At 44.7% G+C, this 17961-nt stretch overlaps 2 protein-coding genes across 2 annotated transcripts in view; one reads left to right on the plus strand and one right to left on the minus strand.

Annotated features, from left to right (window-relative positions):
- Window positions 1–10207, minus strand: part of LOC135376412 (uncharacterized) — a 29331-nt gene extending 19124 nt beyond the window's left edge. The window contains exon 1 of the mRNA XM_064608915.1: window positions 10157–10207. Coding sequence (XP_064464985.1) covers window positions 10157–10204 — 48 coding nt within the window. The 5' untranslated portion in view covers window positions 10205–10207. The remainder of the gene's footprint in view (window positions 1–10156) is intronic.
- LOC135376411 (complement C3-like) overlaps window positions 9187–17961 on the plus strand; it is a 127606-nt gene continuing 118831 nt past the window's right edge. The window contains exon 1 of the mRNA XM_064608914.1: window positions 9187–9261. Coding sequence (XP_064464984.1) covers window positions 9202–9261 — 60 coding nt within the window. The 5' untranslated portion in view covers window positions 9187–9201. The remainder of the gene's footprint in view (window positions 9262–17961) is intronic.

Consider the following 17961-nt stretch of genomic DNA (forward strand, 5'->3'; position numbering starts at 1 on the left):
TCGAGCAAGCGAGGAGCCAGAAGAAAATAGTCATGGCAGTGTTCCTGGACGTCAAGAGAGCCTACGACACCGTCAGTCATGCCAACGTTCTGCATCTTTTGTTGCAAGCAGGCGTTCCCGACAGAATGTTCTTGTGGCTGGCTGATTTTTTGCGCCATAGAACACTCTCTGTTCGCACAAAAGAAGGAGTCACTTCGAAAGTTGTCTTGACTCAGGGCGTACCACAAGGCAGCGTTTTAAGTCCTATCCTTTTCAACCTTGTAATGGCAGGCCTAAAGTCCTGTATCGCCCCTAACGTCAATATATCTGTCTATGCTGATGACGTCTGCATTTGGACTGTTGGGAAATCGAGGCCTGCAATCCTACGCCGTCTTCAGCATTCCCTGGATAACATCTTGCGGTACCTAACGGAGGCAGGCATGGATATATCAACTGAGAAAACAGCAGTCATGGCTTTTACTCGGAAGCATATGCATCGGTATCAGCTCTTCCTTGGCGATACGCCTCTTAGGCTGGTAGCACACCATAGATTCCTGGGTGTCATCCTAGACTCCAACTTGTCCTGGAAGAAACACATCGATCACCTGGACACAAAGGCACACCGGTGGATTTCCGTCATTCGCCACTCTGCTGGGCCGAAGTGGGGAATGAATGAGAAGTCTCTTCTGGCCATCCACAAAGCCCTAGTCCGAGGGACTCTGCTATATAGCCAACCAGTCTTGCACGGAATTTCACAGACGCAAGAACAACGACTGCGGTGTATTCTAGCACGGAGCTTAAAGGAGCATGGAAATGATCGGAATAAAATATGACGGGAGAAGTAGAAATTATGATTCTGAGCCCTGTGATACATATTCGCACAAAAAGTTTGAGCGTAGCGCGCAATCCTGGAGCGCGAGGGAGCTTTGAATCTCGCGGCAGAAATGCCCCCTCACTCGGCTGTCAGCCGCTGACGTCATGTGACCGCGCCGTCTTTTTCTTTATTTTTTGCGATTTCTCCGGCGCGCGCTGGCAAGCCGACCGGGAAGGAAGCGTTGTTGCTCATCGGACGCCGTGCGAAGGACAGGTGATGAATTGAACACTCTTTAGGCGACACGTCTGCTCTTCTCGACGAAACGTTTTATGGAGTTGGAGGCTAAGTTCCTCGAGCTTCGATTTCGCCACACGAATGTACCGGAGGCTGGTAAGTGATGCTGCTAAGTGTGAACGAACAATCGGATTGAAATATAGTGCTTCTTCTTGTTTACAAATGCATAGTCATGAAGACGCGGCGCAGTGACCAGTGTTTTCACTTGAAGATGTTGCCGACAATCATGACTTCCCCGTGTTGTGGTCAACACTATGGGCTCTGAACCGCATGGACACTGGCATCTCTGAGGCGAAAGAGCGGACCGATGAACGCATAGCTGTGTAACATTGCGCTTACCATATCTTAGTGATACCAGGAGCGTAACGTCTCCACAAACACTACAACATGAATACCAAAATAAAGTTAGTAAAGTTCATCTGCTAGCGATCTGTGGGAAACCCCAAAATACATGGTCAAATAATCATTTTCTTTTTTGAATGGTCATACGCAGAATACAACACTGGCACATGGAATAAATCTCCAACTGACAGGAACGTATTTAGTCGTATCACATATATATATGCTCAGCACAATCGGAACAGAAATCACAACCGCGTACGATCCACCTCAACCCGGGCCGTCACTGCAACACAGAGGCCTGGCTACACCTTTTACACTGCCCGCAGTCTTGTTTTATGCAAAACTTACGAGACAAATCATGTAAGAACGCAAGTGAATGTCAAACGCAAATAAATAGCAACAGCGTCTCAGTCGGTAAGTTGCCACGATTCCTGAGCTAGCAGACGATTCTGGCGGGGAGCGGACGCTTCCGGCAGCCAATGAAGTGCTCGGACGCCTGACGTCACCACACGCCAGACTCGGCTTGGGGGAGACTGTCGCCGCGGAGCGCATTCTTCCAAACTAATTTTCTCAGGAAATTCGCGCTTTTCGAAGGAAATATTTTCCGTAACAGTTTATGAAGGTAGTATGTTCATATCAAGCGGCGAAAAAATATATGTTCCAAATGATTTCCATGCTCCTTTAAGGGTATGTCTTGGCGTCCCGAGAGCCGCGAAAACGCGGATGGTGATAGCAGAAGCCCGCGAAATACCCATTGAAGTCTTACGGCAGAGGGAGACCATTCGCCATTACTTGCGCCTCAGAGCACACCACCGCCGCCATCCACTAATAGCAAAAGTTTGTCGCCGGAAGCAATGTAACGCATACAACTGTTTCATGGAAGTGAAACCTAAGGTTCCCCCGTTTTCTGCAAGATCAGTGGTGCCCACGACGCCTCCGTGGTCGCTTCCAGTACCATCGATCGCATTGTCAATTCCTGGTCTTAATGTCAAACGAAACCAAGTGCCTACATCAGTTCTGAAACAGGTTGCAGCGGATATGATGCACAATCGCTATTCTGACCACACTGCAGTTTTCACTGACGGATTCTCCAGTCATGAATGTTCATCGTCTGCATTTGTTATTCCAACTGACGGTGTGTCATATGGATACCGTCTCTCACACCGCACATCATCAACGTCGGCTGAGTTATATGCTGTCCTGTTGTTTCTACGTAAGACGCCCTGTGACGATCCGCGGGCCTGGGTCATCTACTCAGATTCAAAGGCTGCTCTTCAATGTATAGCCAACATGGGAATACGTGGATCGCTCGCCCCACTTGTCACTGATATCCTCCATCATGTTCAGCTTCTAAGCGATCACGGTCATCATATATCCCTGCAGTGGGTCCCGGGTCACTGTGGTTTGAGCGGAAACGAAGAAGCCGACAGAGCGGCAACGGCTGCCCAACAGTCTCGGGCTGTTGTACCAACGGTGTTATCAAGAGGAGACAGGAGATCACTTCTGAATGAGCTCATTCAGCCACTAGCTCGCCAGCAGTGGAGTCGGGACATCACTGACAGGTCTCTCATGTATTCTGTGGATCCCACTATGTCCTTCTCAGTTCCTGACCGTTTACCACGCTATTTTACGTCCCTCCTGCACAGGCTTCGTCTCAACGTTGCCTTCACTCCCCAATTCAAGTGCCGAATCGGATACTGTGACAGCTGCCTATGCTCCAAATGTGGCGTTGAAGCGAACATTGAGCACGTCCTAATAGAATGTAAGCTCTACGAAACGGAGAGGCGGCAACTCTGTGCTCAGCTGAGTGGTGCTAGCCGACAAACGTTCAACCTGGCTGCAATTCTTGGCCCATGTCAGAGCCATGCCCAACACCGTCGAGGACTTCTGATGTTCTTGGAGTTCCTCTTGGCTACCGGCTTACTCCAGGCGCTGTAGGGTCCACCCCTGCATCTCAAGGACCATTGGCGCTTCTTTCATGTGCTTCTTCCTTTTGTGCGACGTATAGCGTTGCGCAACCAGACGACGGGAGTTCGAGTTGGACTTGCACATAACTTCATTTTCATATTTCACATCTCATGCTTCTCGTGTAATGGGGTAGGGTACTGCTCTCAAGCGGTGAATCACCCCAGGCCATAGTCATGATTTAGTTGTTGTTGTTGTTGTTGTGGTTAGTGCCGATCCCCACCTTCCAGTGAGGTCTTTTTTTTTTGTTCGTGCATTAATTTATACTTCAAGACGTGCACGCGCAACAGGGAACGGTTGCATCCCTGCGTCCGTGCATAACGTATAAGATAATGGTAATACCATATGTTCAACTCCAGCCCAAATGATCGTATTCGGACATTCCAACCTGATACTATTTCTGGGCGAAGATACAAAAGGGAAAGGAGACATGTATACGATGTGTATGTGTGTGCTTTTTTTTTCCTTATTCAGTACCGAGCGAGAATAAATACACAAGTCATACTCTCGTGTAAAATTCGTACACAAAAGGAGGTGTTCAGTCAAAAGTGGCGTTCAGTCAAACGTCTTGAACAAAACCACATTCAACTGAGCAGCATTCGGTCAAATTGGCGGACCACGTGCTAGCCACTAGGTGCCGATTTGGGGATTGTCGCAAAAATGTAGTTGCTGAAGGTGCACGTTCATGGGGTAGACAGTTGGTACCATCACTTGCGAAATTAACAAGTTAGTAATTTTTGTTTAATTAGTGAAGGTATTGCAAACGAACATTGCATAGCATAAGTACAGCCCCACTGATGCCAACACAGAATAAATTATTTCGCCATCGTGAACCGTTTTCTATTCTCCCAGCCGGGAGATTTTGGTGAAGCAGCAAAACGATACACAAGTCGAATAGAGTGCAAAGCAAGGAAGCGGCCGACAGACACATGAATAGACGCGTTTGTTCCCCAAAGCTGCGTTCTCCTCAAGAACCCCTCTTTTCTTAGGAGATAACCGCGCATCCCGAGCGAAGTCGGGGCGAACAAAAACAACAAGGTAAAAGCATGCTGTGGGGACTACATGCCCCCCCCCCCCCCCGCGCTGTATCGCGCGCTTCTTCAACAAGGGCACTAGTTACAGCACTCGGCGCCTCTAGCGCCACCTCGCGGCTGGGTAGACCCCGGCGCCATCTCGTGCCCAGAAACGACGAAACGGCGCGGGGTACATCTCCTCTTGAGGAAAATCCGTGCCTATATAATGCACGGCGAATGGACTATGAATGGACTGGAGACAAGCAAAAGAAGGAGAACAGCTGCGCACGTGCAGAAAAAGAGCGAGCTCCCGAACGGATAGTGTGTACACAATACCTCCAGCGAACTATTGTCGCCATGTTCTTCTTTCAGAATTTTTGTATTGCCTTATTTTGACGATGTTGTACTTTCCTAGTGGATGAATGTGAAAGGCAATGGAAAGCTCTTCGGGACAAGTTTGTGAGAGATCTAAAAGCCATCGACGCGGTGGGAAGGAGTGGCGTGGCAGCGTCAAATGTACGAGTGTCCGAGTTTTTTTCCAAAAATGAGCTTCTACACGGACTGTGGAAGACCTCAAAGGTACGTATTCTTGTAAATGGATGGTACGCGTGCGTCAGAATATTAAATTCAATGGTAAAGTTTTATCGACATGTTCGTATTATGCGTGCATTTGCTGTGACTGGACCTATATGTCGTATGTATGACCTATACACTGTAGCACTGCAACACTGAGGGACACGGACACAGAGGTGAGGACACGGAAGGAAACCGGAAAACTGCAGACTCTCAACTGGAGGAGCTTATTTTTTTAAAAAAACTTCACCAGTTGAGAATCTGCAGTCATCATGTTTCCTTCTCTATCCTACCCTCTCTATACCTGTCCCTTAGTACTACAGTGCCACATAGTATAAATGCGTACCAGCTCCCCCTTTATGCCCCTTGCCTGTGACCCGTACGCTGTATATACCCTTTTACGAAGTAAAGTGTCTCATTTCTTCCAATTTCTGGTAGATCATCAATAGACAATATTGGGCCGGGCATACCATCCAGCCGAACAGCTGCATATGCTGCCTCACATGCCGTTGAAGAGACTATTATGTATGACCTACAGCATGCTATACATATAATTCTCGTTAACTCCTGTTATCTTTCTGGCACTCATAGGCAATATCAGCCATGACATGCCACCGAATCCAACGACTGTGTCAGCTGCGTCTCCTGGTGTTGAGGATGCCATTCTGTATGATTTGGTACGTGCTCCACAGACTACGACTACCTCTGAGTCAACCCAATCCTCAGTGTGCGTCGTTCGGGAGAGCAGTTCTCCTGCAGATGCGTCCGCAACACCTGCTGCACGATACACCAAGAAAAGAAAGAAAGACGGAAAGAGGACCGCAGCGAACTTGATGCAGAGCTTATGCATTGTCTCCGCAAAGAGGCGTCGGAGGACGAGCACTATGGACATGCAGTTGCTGCCATCATTTGGCGATTTTCAAGTAGGAAAAAGCTTTCGCAAAGTTAAAAATACAGCAGATTCTTTTTGACATTGAGTTTGACCGACACTGTGTAAATAAGCTTCACATTCCATTTAAAGATTTCAGTGGAAGAGCATGAAGAACTCAGTTCAGTAGCATGTAAATGTAGGTGGAATCACATCCTGCGCACGTGTTCATCCTGCGAGTCCAGGGCAACCTTGTTCCGACCGAAATAATCAGCTAGTTTTTCCGGCTTTCTCACAGCTTTGGCCGACGCGAAATTGCCGCCTAGTTGGCCAGTGTTTTCAAGGTTACCTGCAACTCCACGCCATTCCCCTGGGAATACATTTCTGAGATTGTCTTCCCTGTCAAGAAATTCCGTGTGGTAATAGTCACTGGCTCCCATGAGGATGTTGTGCAAGCACACACAGGCTTGGACAACTGCATTTCTCAACCCCTCATCCCCAATGATGGGACGATGAAAAATTCGCCATCTTGCAGCCATTACTCCAAATGCATTTTCAACAACTCTTGGTGCCCTGGAAAGCCGGAAATTGAATACCTTCTTCCTGTGGTCAAGCCCTCGGCCTGGGAAGGGCCGGATGACATATGACTTCAAGACGAAGCCTTCGTCGCCAACTAAGTGAAAGTCTGCTCCACTTGGCAAGTTAAAACTATTCGTCGTGAAACCGTCTGCGATGGCTGACTCTCCAAATACGTCTGCATCGGAGTACTGCCCAGGAGAGCCGGCACACACAATTATGAATCGGTACATGGCATCTGATTGCGCCGAAAGCACAATTCAGTGGTATTTTTTATAATTGAAGTAGTCGGAACCTCCCTTTGAAGGGCACTGGATGTGAACACGTTTCCTATCTATCGCACCTATGCAGTCTGGAAAATTCAATTTTTCCGTGAACTCCTGACTGATGAGGTTCCAGTCCAGTTGCGATGGGTGCTTCAAGTATGTCGGAGACTTACTGCTTTCCAAATGGCATGACATGTTTCATGTAATGTATTTGACACTGTGGCTCTGCCCATTCGGTAGCACATGGCTAGTGTTTGTTGTGTGTCACCGGTAGCAAGGTACCTCCATTAAACATACTTCAGATTGTTGGATTCAGTCGTGAGAAAAAATCACTCTGCAGTCACATAAATGCGAGCGCATGACCATATTGCTGCTTAAAACAGTAATCAGCTCTCACTTACGCGTACTAAGCAGTTTTTGAAATTCCTTCGCAGCAGCCCATGCACGATACATTCATGGCAAAAGTCTGAACGCATGTGTGATAAGGCAGATTCAAACGTCATTTCAAAATCACGGCGAAACGTTCGTCCGCATAGATTGGCTGGGCATGGTTCGGCGGGTGGGTTACGTGCGGTCGAACAATGTGCATGAGCTCATAAAACTTCCCTTTAGTCATCCTGCGAAGAAACCAGTACTTATTTTGCGTTGGTTTGTAACACGTACCTGAAGTAACGAAAGTGATACTCCGGGTCCCCTATTCGCATTTCCTGGACGAGCTGATGAAACGCGCCGTACACTGAACACCGGGAGTTGGATAGTCCGCATGTACGATCTCGTTGGTTTTCTGCTGCCCTTCCATCGCTTATAGGTCAAAATTATAGCGACTTTCTTCTTCAATTCAGTGTCCATGTTTGAGGGCACGAACCGTTTACTGTAGTACTAACGATGGGAACACGGATTGTCTTTAGTCCGATTCCAGCACGCGGGTTCAGTTGCCAGATGTGACTGCTTTCACACTACGAAATGCGAAAATCCCCGGTAGTGTTTTCGTTGCGCTGCTCCAAATCGCTTCAGACTATGAACACGGTAGGATGAGGAAGTGTGGCGTAGCGAACGTTGGCTGTCGGCGCGGAACGCAGGCGACGGCGGGCGAAGACTACGTCGGACTCTAAACCAGCCTTTATCTAACTTACGCCAAAGTTCCCGGGCGTGTTATCGGTGTTGTTATTAGGCTGCGGCGCGAGAAGGGAATTGTTCGCCTCAGATATGTCCTCCTCTTCCTGCCCAAATCTGTTCCTCCTCACGTAACTCACGCACCACCCTGTAAACTTAGCTTCCTTACGTACTCCTCTGCTATCAGGTCAAGCCGGGTTTCAGAGGCAGTGACCCGGAATGCTGCTCTTGGACTTCTACTTGAATGTCCGGTTGACACAAAATCATCCATTTCAGTTAATGTGTTTCTGTTCTGCAAAAATAGCTCCCACTATACTGTACTATACTGTACTATACTGTATGTAACAGCATGTATAGTGTACGTACACTACTATTAAAAATACTTCAGACACTTTGGACAAATTGAATAAGCATCTTGAAAAATGGTATGTGAATAAACTGGAGCACAGACACGCACAACATAGAATCCCAGTCAGATTATGATTCACTGACCTGCTACAACGGAGTGAAGTAGTTGAGGGTTTTGACTGCGAAATTATGCTGGCCGGCAATTTGCGTGTCTCAAAACAAGGATTGTCGCACTTGTTTTAGCTATTACCAATGCGTAATAGATTGTGTGCTTAATGGGCTGGGGTATTTCCTAGATGGGGCTGTCTATTTCTGCCATAGAAACTTTACCTTGTCTTGAGAAAATTTCGAGTTCAATTGAGAAAATTAAACTTCCCGCTAGTTAAAGTACCCGCATGTCGTGGCAAAAGCTCTTCGAAGATGAATACTGCTGACCCCATCTCTTTTCGGATGAGTAGATTTTTTTTAGATGTTGGAATTCAAAATACGTTAGCTGACACACCCTTCATATATCTATACGTACGCTAAGAGACGAGAGGTTCTGATTAGCACGAATTCACATAGGAACAAAACGAAGCAGACACGAACAACAGAGGTAATCGGATACTAATGAAGCGTTAAACGAATTAGTTCATAAGCGTCGATGGAAATTTACTGTGATATGAACGTTGCTGCGGAAGCTCCGTTTTGTTGAGGACAGAAGTTACTCACACATCTATGCGGCTAAAAAAAGAATATCTTTCCTCATGCATGCGCGCATTATGTATATACTCGGGATGATGAAAGACTTCCTGTTGTCAGCTAAGAAAGCCCTGCACCGCAAAAACGTGCACATTACGTCACGGGATGTTATTCCTTGGAATTTGCTAGCTGCCTAGCTCAACTATATACTATGTGCAGGCAGCGGTTCGTTGTGGTTTTCATTGCCTTCGGCAACGGCGTTCACAGACAGCAATACTTTGAGGCCCTTATATTTATCAAGAACGCTTCAAGCTCCGCCTACGCCACGACAAGCACAGGTACACCTCGTGCTCTTCGTAAAGTGTCCTCATGGCTGACGTCCGAAGCATCTACAAGAGACAAGGTTACAGATACAGATTTATGATGCAAGTAGGAGGAATCGAAAAATTACAGTGATTGGCCGCTAAGTCATTGTTCATGCCAATGTCTTCAAAAAAGTGTTGCGACACACAGTAGTTTGCGACATCCTTTTTCTCCAACTCTCCGAGTACCTGTCACACGTTCTGTTTTGAGGTCTTGGTCGTGAGTGCTAGCGGCGTTGGCGGAGTGTACTGACTGCGTAGCAACAAGGAGTTTAAAAACAGAGCAGCTGGTTAGAAGGGTAGGTGGAGCACTGGTTTTGGGCCCATCAGTTGCCTTTCGAAAGGACGTGAGCAGTACCAAACGAAAGGGAACGGGAAAGGGAAAAAAATGAACGAAATATCGCCGAAACATGGTATATGGTACCGTAATATCATATAACCATCTGAAGAAAGTAGGCCGAAATATGACACACGAAACATGTGGTTGCAAGCGTTTCATATCATTAGAAATATGGCAGCAGTCGAAAAAGACAGACAGCGGCGGAATATACAGGGTGTTTCAGTTAAGTCCCCGAGCGAAATAAATCACGAACGTGTGCACCAATCGCAGATTTTTTTTTCTTTACAAGTACCTGTCGGATACCACCTACAAGCTGTGAATGAGTGGATATGAGTGAAGCGGAGGCTCCGTCTTCTTCAGGACTAAAGATATTTTGTCTTGCAAAAGGCCGAGCCTCCGCCGAAATATACACACATAACCTGCATTAAATGTAAATAAATCATTAAGTTTTACCCCTTTAAGTTGCAATTTACTTGCATATTCATATAGAGGGTGGGTGCTCTAAAAGTGTGCTTTCGCGCGTGACGCGATACCTATTTGACGAGCAGGCTTCCGCTTCCTGAGAGTAAAGTTATTTATGCAGGAGTACGAAAAACGAAACGTACGAAAAAATTGTGCTTACCAGGCAGCGCGTCAAAATAAATACGACTACGGCAACTCTCGTCTTCATGCATCTCCTGTGCTCTATACCGATGTAAACAATGCCGTCTGCCCATGGTTGGGTACAGCATCCGCCTATAGGGGCGCTGGCCGCGACATGAGTTTGCTTCGGTTTCTACGTCTCTAGCGGCCCTTGGCGGAAGCTGCACAGAACCATGACCACGCACACGCAGACCACCGACGCTATATATATATATATATATATATATATACAATTTGATTGTGCACTCCCAGCCGAGGACAGCTGTTTCGCTCTACTTGGAGCTCGTCAGCCCGGCGCAGGGAAGTGACACGATCTTGGGTCGGCGCTAACAGTGCGTCTGGGCGAGACGTCAATGTTCCACGGTGACGGCGCCACCTGTAGAGGCCGCAGTGCAAGCCAGCAAGTACATATACAAAGGAAAGATAGGCATAGCTCTGTGGCTGCACGTTGAGCATATGTTTACAATTTGGTCGTGCACTCCCACCCGAGGACAGCTGTTTTCCAGAGCTTTGGCTATTTTTCCTTTGTATATGTACTTGCTGGCTTGCACTGCGGCCTCCACAGGTGGCGCCGTCACCGTGGAACATTGACGTTTCGGCAAGACGCACTGTTAGCGCTGACCCAAGATCGTGTCACTTCCCTGCGCCGGGCTCACGTGCTCCAAGTACACTGTTAAAAATAAATCCGTAGAAAAACGGGAATTTTACTCGATATGATATTGCTATACATTTGTCCGTTCCGTGATCAACGGAGCACAGTTTCTTTACAAACAAATGCTCCGTTGCAAAACTTTACGAAAGCGCCGTAGAAAAACGGACATTTTTACCGATGCCGTACTTGCAGAGATTTGTCCGTTCTACGGTGTACGGCGCTCTGTTTCTTTATCGCACATTTTCCGTTATAAAATGTTAAGGTGTGCCGTTTTTCTACTAGTGATTGTTGCTTTATAATGAAGTGTACCAGCTTTTTTCTACAGCTCCTAGCGTTTGCACTAGCTCCTGTACGACGCACATTCCAGTGGTACTTATGACGAGGTACGTTTATTCAACCCATACACAATTGTACTAACGGAGACCGCATAGAAATGCTCCACAGGAACAAAGATGTGTAGACAACTAGAAGAAGGGTATCGCAGCCTCTGACCGATATACGGTACGATGTACTTGTGCTCTGGAGTGGTGATACGTCTCTTCTAAGCTGGAAAACCTACTTGAATACATCCACAATGTAACATTCGCTGCTCAGATTACTTGTCACCGACACAACAGGTGCAGGAAGTGTGCTTTATAAAAATATTTATTTAACCAGTTGGTATTGTTGGAAGGCTCACTTCGTTTGACGCAACAGCTCAATCACCTTAAGTGCCTTTCTTGAATGGTCTTCCTGGATTGTTTTGTGCCCCGCTCCTCTGGCTGGTTCATGATATGTATAAAGAAAGAAACACGAAACATTTTAGTAAGGTACAAATGCCGTATGTGAGACTGATAAACGTCCGTCCGTTAGTGAATTGGAGTTTCAGTGGCCGACTAGCCAATGATATGTACATTGGCTTCACACTCACAGTATAATATGTATACCAGTCTACATGAGGGATGTGAATTTGACCAAACAAATTGGAGGTTATTTGAAAGGATGCAGCAAATCAAATCAAAATCAAGTATGGGAAAAATTCCAATGAATTTAGATATAAACTTCATTTTAGAAGCAAATTTAGCTTCAGAATGAATAGTGCATCTAACAAATGATTCAAAATTTGACTGCATTCTACTTCTGTGGAAGTATAAGGATTTAGATTGGCTGGCTGGCCTTGTTCTTCCAGGAATTTGTTTTTATGTTGCCAGCGTTCTGGATTTGGCAGTCGATATAATAAATGAATGGAATGATATGATGAATAAATAAAATGGGATTCGATTTCATTCAGATTTAAATCGTGGCAGGATTTAAGCTTTCACTACACTCGCAGTGCAGAATTCTGTTGACAGGTATCAGCTACCATGACCTGCACATGTTGCTTTTCGTTATCGTTAATGAAATAGTGTATCATGCGTATAAGTAGTGTCATACACACGCCGGCTTTGTAGGACGTTGTCATAAACCATGCCGCTTAGTTGGTGAACAATAAGTGGCCAAGTATTACATACATTTCTCCTTGAACGTACCTTTCAATAATGAATTCCAGTGAAGCTCGCATGCATCATGGGTGTTTCATGTTCAGGGTATAGTATGCAGAGAACATAAGCATCGCAGCATCAAGGAACTTCCGAACTTCCGAACTTCAAAGGGTATCGCTCGTTTCACGTCAAGAAAAAATTGCTCTGACTGAAAATGTCACCACCTGAAACGAGAATGTATAAACCTGAGCCTAATGGTTGCGGCAGCACATTCCCCAGAAATAGAAAAGGAGTTCTACTTAAAATCTGGAACTTCTATCCGAGTCTGCAAAAAGAAGAAAAAGTCACGTCAAATCAGACCGTAACAATCATTTAGGAAAAGACAAAGCTTTGCTGCACTACAAGAATGACATGCAAATGAGACGCTGGCTAATGTTGCCGAGTTGTGTGTGGCGTAATTGTTATTACATTCGGTCTTTCGTTTTTTGTCATTTAGGAAAATACACAAACTTCTGAATATACCTACACTGCAGCGGGTTGTGAATGCAGGATATAACAACGCGCATGAGACGAACCACAGCCTGGGGAATAAGAAGTCTGTGCTTATGCTGATGTTAGCCGGCATGTTTTTGCGATACACATTTTGCGATACATACATGAGCACTGTGGTATTTAAGTAACAATGAGTATGGGATCAGTTACTTACCTTCGGTGGCGCAAGCACTGAAGAAGTTCAAGGGCCCAAGTACTAGAGTCTGGCAGAAAAAAAAGACCGATACGCGTCTGTCGCTGTCACCGCCATTGGAAATTTGAAAAGGAAAACAGGTCAACGGTCAACGGCACAACCGTGGTGTCCTCTAGTGGGTGGATTTCGAAGATAATACCCCTCTCTGTAACGCAAAGAGCGCTGGGCGAATACGGACGTTATACCCGTTTCTGAAGCATACGAACGAACGTGCTATAAAGATACAGATGATTACACCATCAAAAAACTGCTTTTTACACTGTTCCAGTGGAAACGGACGTTATGCACCACTCGTACGAAGCGGTACGAAGTACAGGAACGAAGGAAAAAAAAAAGAAAAGAAGGAAAAGGGACGACTGCTTCGGAGATTCCTTTACCGTAAATTCTACAACGGCAAACAATTATTTCTTCCAGAAACATGAAAAATAGGTGGAGAACGGCTGTTGCGTGTCATATGCAGCAGTTCGAAAAAAAAATCCCAGCACCCGAAAAACCCACCCGAAAAACCCGAAAAAACCCACTGGGGCGGGCTTTTTTAAAAAAAACACGGGTTTTTCCGAACCCTGGTTTTAACGGACAACCACTCGTAATAATACATTTTTTCTAACAGTGTAGAGTGAAACAGCTGTCCTCGGCTGGGAGTGCACGATCAAATTGTAAACATATGCACAACGTGCAGCCACAGAGCTTTGGGTATTTTTCCTTTGCATATGCTATATATTATATAGTTTTATTAGCTTGCCCATAAAAAGCGCGATAGCCTTCTAATATGGTACAATAGTTAAATACATGGTTATATGCATATATATCTTCTACACACACACACACACACACATATATATATCTATAATGCCGGGAAAAAAAGCCAACAAGTAGATGATAGTAGACGTGTTTGTTATTCTAGTATCATCTACCTGTTTTTTAATGTTTTTTCCTGCATTATAATTCACTGGCTTGCACTGTGGCATTGAGGAGTGCTCAGTCACCCTCCCAGGTGTAGATCGCTCGCTGAGTGACCCCTGGTTTGCCAATTCCGAACGATGCGCAGCTACCCAGAGCTGACGAGCCGCAAACATGGCGAAACACGTGTCCTCTGGTGCTGTCGCATCGTTCCATGAGTATCTGTTTCTCTGCGTGCAGCCATAGAAGCCATGTTAATCTGTAAGTTTGAATTTCAAACACGTCTAGTATCATTTACTTCTTTCTTTAATGGCTTTTTTTCCTGCATTATATATATATATATATAAAGAGGGGGAAAGAGCCATTAAAGAAATAAGTAAATGACGCTAGACGTGTTTGAAATTCAAACTTACAGATTAAGATGGCTTCTATGGCTGCACGCAGAGAAACAGATACTCATGGAACGATGCGACAGCACCAGAGGACACGTGTTTCGCCGTATATATATATATATATATATATATATAGTGAGAGAGAGAGAGAGAAATGAGCGGATGCTGCATGTCTGCATGTGACGTATATGTTTATAAGTCAAGTGTGCACATCCCAGCTGTGGACGGCCGACGAGCTTCTTGGCTCTCATCGGCACAGTGTAAGAATGTGACACTCTCTAGAGTCGGCGGTCGCGCCGACCCTAGAGCGTATCACATCCCTACGTCGTGCCGATATATAACTCTATTTCTTATATTCCAGCCTCGGAACAGTTACTTTCAACTGTGCTTGCATATCCGTTAGGATGCATTCTAAAAATATGCATTTTGGATAAACTCCCATACCCATTATCCTATGGCATATTTCAGTGTTACTTAAAAACATACAACAATTCATAGTTGCTATAAGAATTCCCGGCTCCTTCTATCTTCCTTATTTCAATCCTGATTTTTTTTTATTCCTTAGGAAGGAAGGAATCCTTCATTCCGTAATTTTATGCTGAGATTTTGATTTGATTTGATTTGATTTGATTTGGTTTTATTGTGCCCATTAACAGCTCAATAAAGCGCCTTGTGAATGGTGCACATACATGGAAAAATGGATCAAGGAAAAGAGAAAAGAAAAGGGAGCACATACAGGGAAAAACGCAGAACACTGTTAGGCAAAAACACTTCGAACAGTATGATAAAAATTCGTACTCATGAACATATCAATCTCATTAGATTCTAGAGTATTAAACATTAATTCACTCCTGACCACAGGTGAAGACAATAACACACGAGCAACGTAAAACAAATTAGCATTTCTCCGTTGGCGAGAAGGTACGCAAAACGATACAGACGAGAGTAAGTCTGGACAATGAATGGAACTGTTTGAAATTTTGTGCAAAAACAACACACCATGAATATCTCTGCGAACATTTAAAGAACACAAGTCAAGTTTCTTCAGAATCCAGTAATAATCATAAAAATGTCTTCTGTCGAAAAATCTATCAAAAAACGTTCTGATAAATCGTTTCTGTACTAATCCAATCTTAGCTGATAATTTACTGTTTAGGAAATTCCACGCAGCGGACGCGAATTCTAATTTTGACCTTACTAAACTCCTGTAAAGCGCCAGTACGCTTTCCTTGTTACGAAAATCTCTAGTTATACGAAAAATTGCACCTAGCGAGCGTGTTGCCGATGTCACTATACTAGTGACGTGTTCCTCCATATTTAAAGCCGAATCCCAAATTACGCCAAGGTCACGTACAACCTTTACTCTTTTCATATCTACGCCACCGACCTTATAAACATGCAAAAGATCATCCTTTGTTTCGTGTGAAAGATATTACTTTCGTTTTCTCTGTGTTCAAGCGCAAACCATTGACCCGACACCAGCATTCTATGGCATCAACATCACGCTGCAACTTTGTGGCGTCACCTGCGTCATTAACTCGTCTATACACTTTTAAATCATCAGCATATTGCAAACAATTTGAATACTTAATATTTTGAATGATATCATTCACAAATACAACAAAGAGCAGAGGTCCAAGATTTGAGCCTTGCGGCGCCCCAGAAAAAGATTCATATGATTCAGATAGAGAGCCACCAACACGCACAACATTTTCCCGACAAGTGAGATAACTCCTGAACCATGCCACTAAACGGTCACTAAGACCGTACGCAGCCAGTTTCATTAGTAACAGCTCGTGACTCACCATGTCGAAAGCCTTCGACATATCGAAATAAACTACATCCAACTGGCCGCGATTCTCTACAATGGACGCACATTCATTCATAAATGCGCTCAGGTTCGTTTCTACTGACCTTCCCTTGATAAAACCATGCTGACAGTTGTTAATTTTATGCTTAAAAAAACTATATAAACGGGTATACATAACTGACTCAAACACTTTTGACACGCTTGTTAGCAGCGATATTGGTCTATAGTTGTTCCGGTCAGTAGCATCTCCAGCTTTAAAGATCGGAACAACTACCGTTTTTTTCAGAGCTTCAGGAAATACACCTGCACTCAGCGATAGTTGGAAGATGTGCTTCAATTAAGTCACAACACCCCTTTAGTATAAAACTCGGGACACCGTCATAACCCGACGTAATCTTCGGTTTAAGGCGAGATATGGCAACGATGACCTCATCTAGGCCGACATCATTCATTTGCATAACATCCATATGTCCAGTATACAACTCGCAACTCACGCCAGGTGTAAAATACTGACACTGAATCGAAGAGAAATGCTTACTAAAGATATCTGCCACAATCATATAGGGTCATTGTAGTAGCATCCACCATCACGCAAGGTAACATCCGGATACGAGCCCTTCAACAAAGATTTGGTATATCGCCAGAATTCTTTCGGACGAGTTCTCAGACTACGTTCCGTATCTTGAACATATAGTTCAGGTGATCATAATTATACAACTTTTTAGCTAGCGTGCGATAGGCCTTATATTTATCGTGCCAGTACATTAAACCAGAACGTTTCCACATTCTGTGGCAATGCAGTTTCTTTCTAAGACACTTAATTAGTTCGACAGAAAACCACGATGGATAACGTGACCTTCTTCGACTATTCATTGGTATGTATTTTCGCATACCATCAACTACAATATTGAGAAAGGCACCCAAGGAGGCATCAAGATTTGTGTCCTGCATTACAGGCGTCCAATCACAGTTTTCAAAATACCGCAACAATAATAAGTATTTTGAAAACTGTGATTGGACGCCTGTAATGCAGGACACAAATCTTGATGCCTCCTTGGGTGCCTTTCTCAATATTGTAGTTGATGGTATGCGAGATAACGCGCAAATTCAAACCCCTGTTTCCGATCGCCACATGACGATTCTCTTTCTAGCGGTATTGCATCAAAAGTCTTCGGGAACGCGGTTGCACTTCCGTGGGGCTATCGCCGTTATGATGCATTCACAGTACAAAATATATCCGACAATTAATTTAAGCTATCAACCGCGAGAAATGATTAATTGCAATCAAACTAAACTATGATCGTTCAACCACTTGAAAACACTAAGAACATTGGTGAGAATGTTGGTGTACTCTGTTGTGTGTAAGTATTATTACTGCATTTTGTTCAGCGTTTGGCGAGGCACAGATACCCACATCTTTGCATGCTGGTAAAACAAGAATTCCATACATTTCGGTAACCAGCCGAAATATTTTGTGACTCACCATAAATACTTCAGCCACAAAAACCGGCAGTTAAGAGGGCATACCAGCTCTCCGTCCCAATGTATTTCCTATGGAACAGTTTTTATGCTTTCTCTCGGTAACCGCCGCGCAGATTTTGACGCGGGTGCTTTCATCATAAAGAGGAAGACGAGATGAAGAGAATTACACTACAGGATTTCTCATATATGTCGTATGTATTTTACGGCGACGTCACGAATGCGAAAAAAATACACAATTTTTCTCCTCCCTCTTTGAAAAGGTTTTATTAAACTTCTATAGCCATTTCGAAAAAAACTTTTCCAGTACTCTCTCTGGAATTATTTCAGGAATCGATAGACATCAA

This window comes from Ornithodoros turicata, unplaced genomic scaffold (assembly GCF_037126465.1).
Source record: "Ornithodoros turicata isolate Travis unplaced genomic scaffold, ASM3712646v1 ctg00001086.1, whole genome shotgun sequence".
NCBI classification, from domain to species: Eukaryota; Metazoa; Arthropoda; class Arachnida; order Ixodida; family Argasidae; genus Ornithodoros; species Ornithodoros turicata.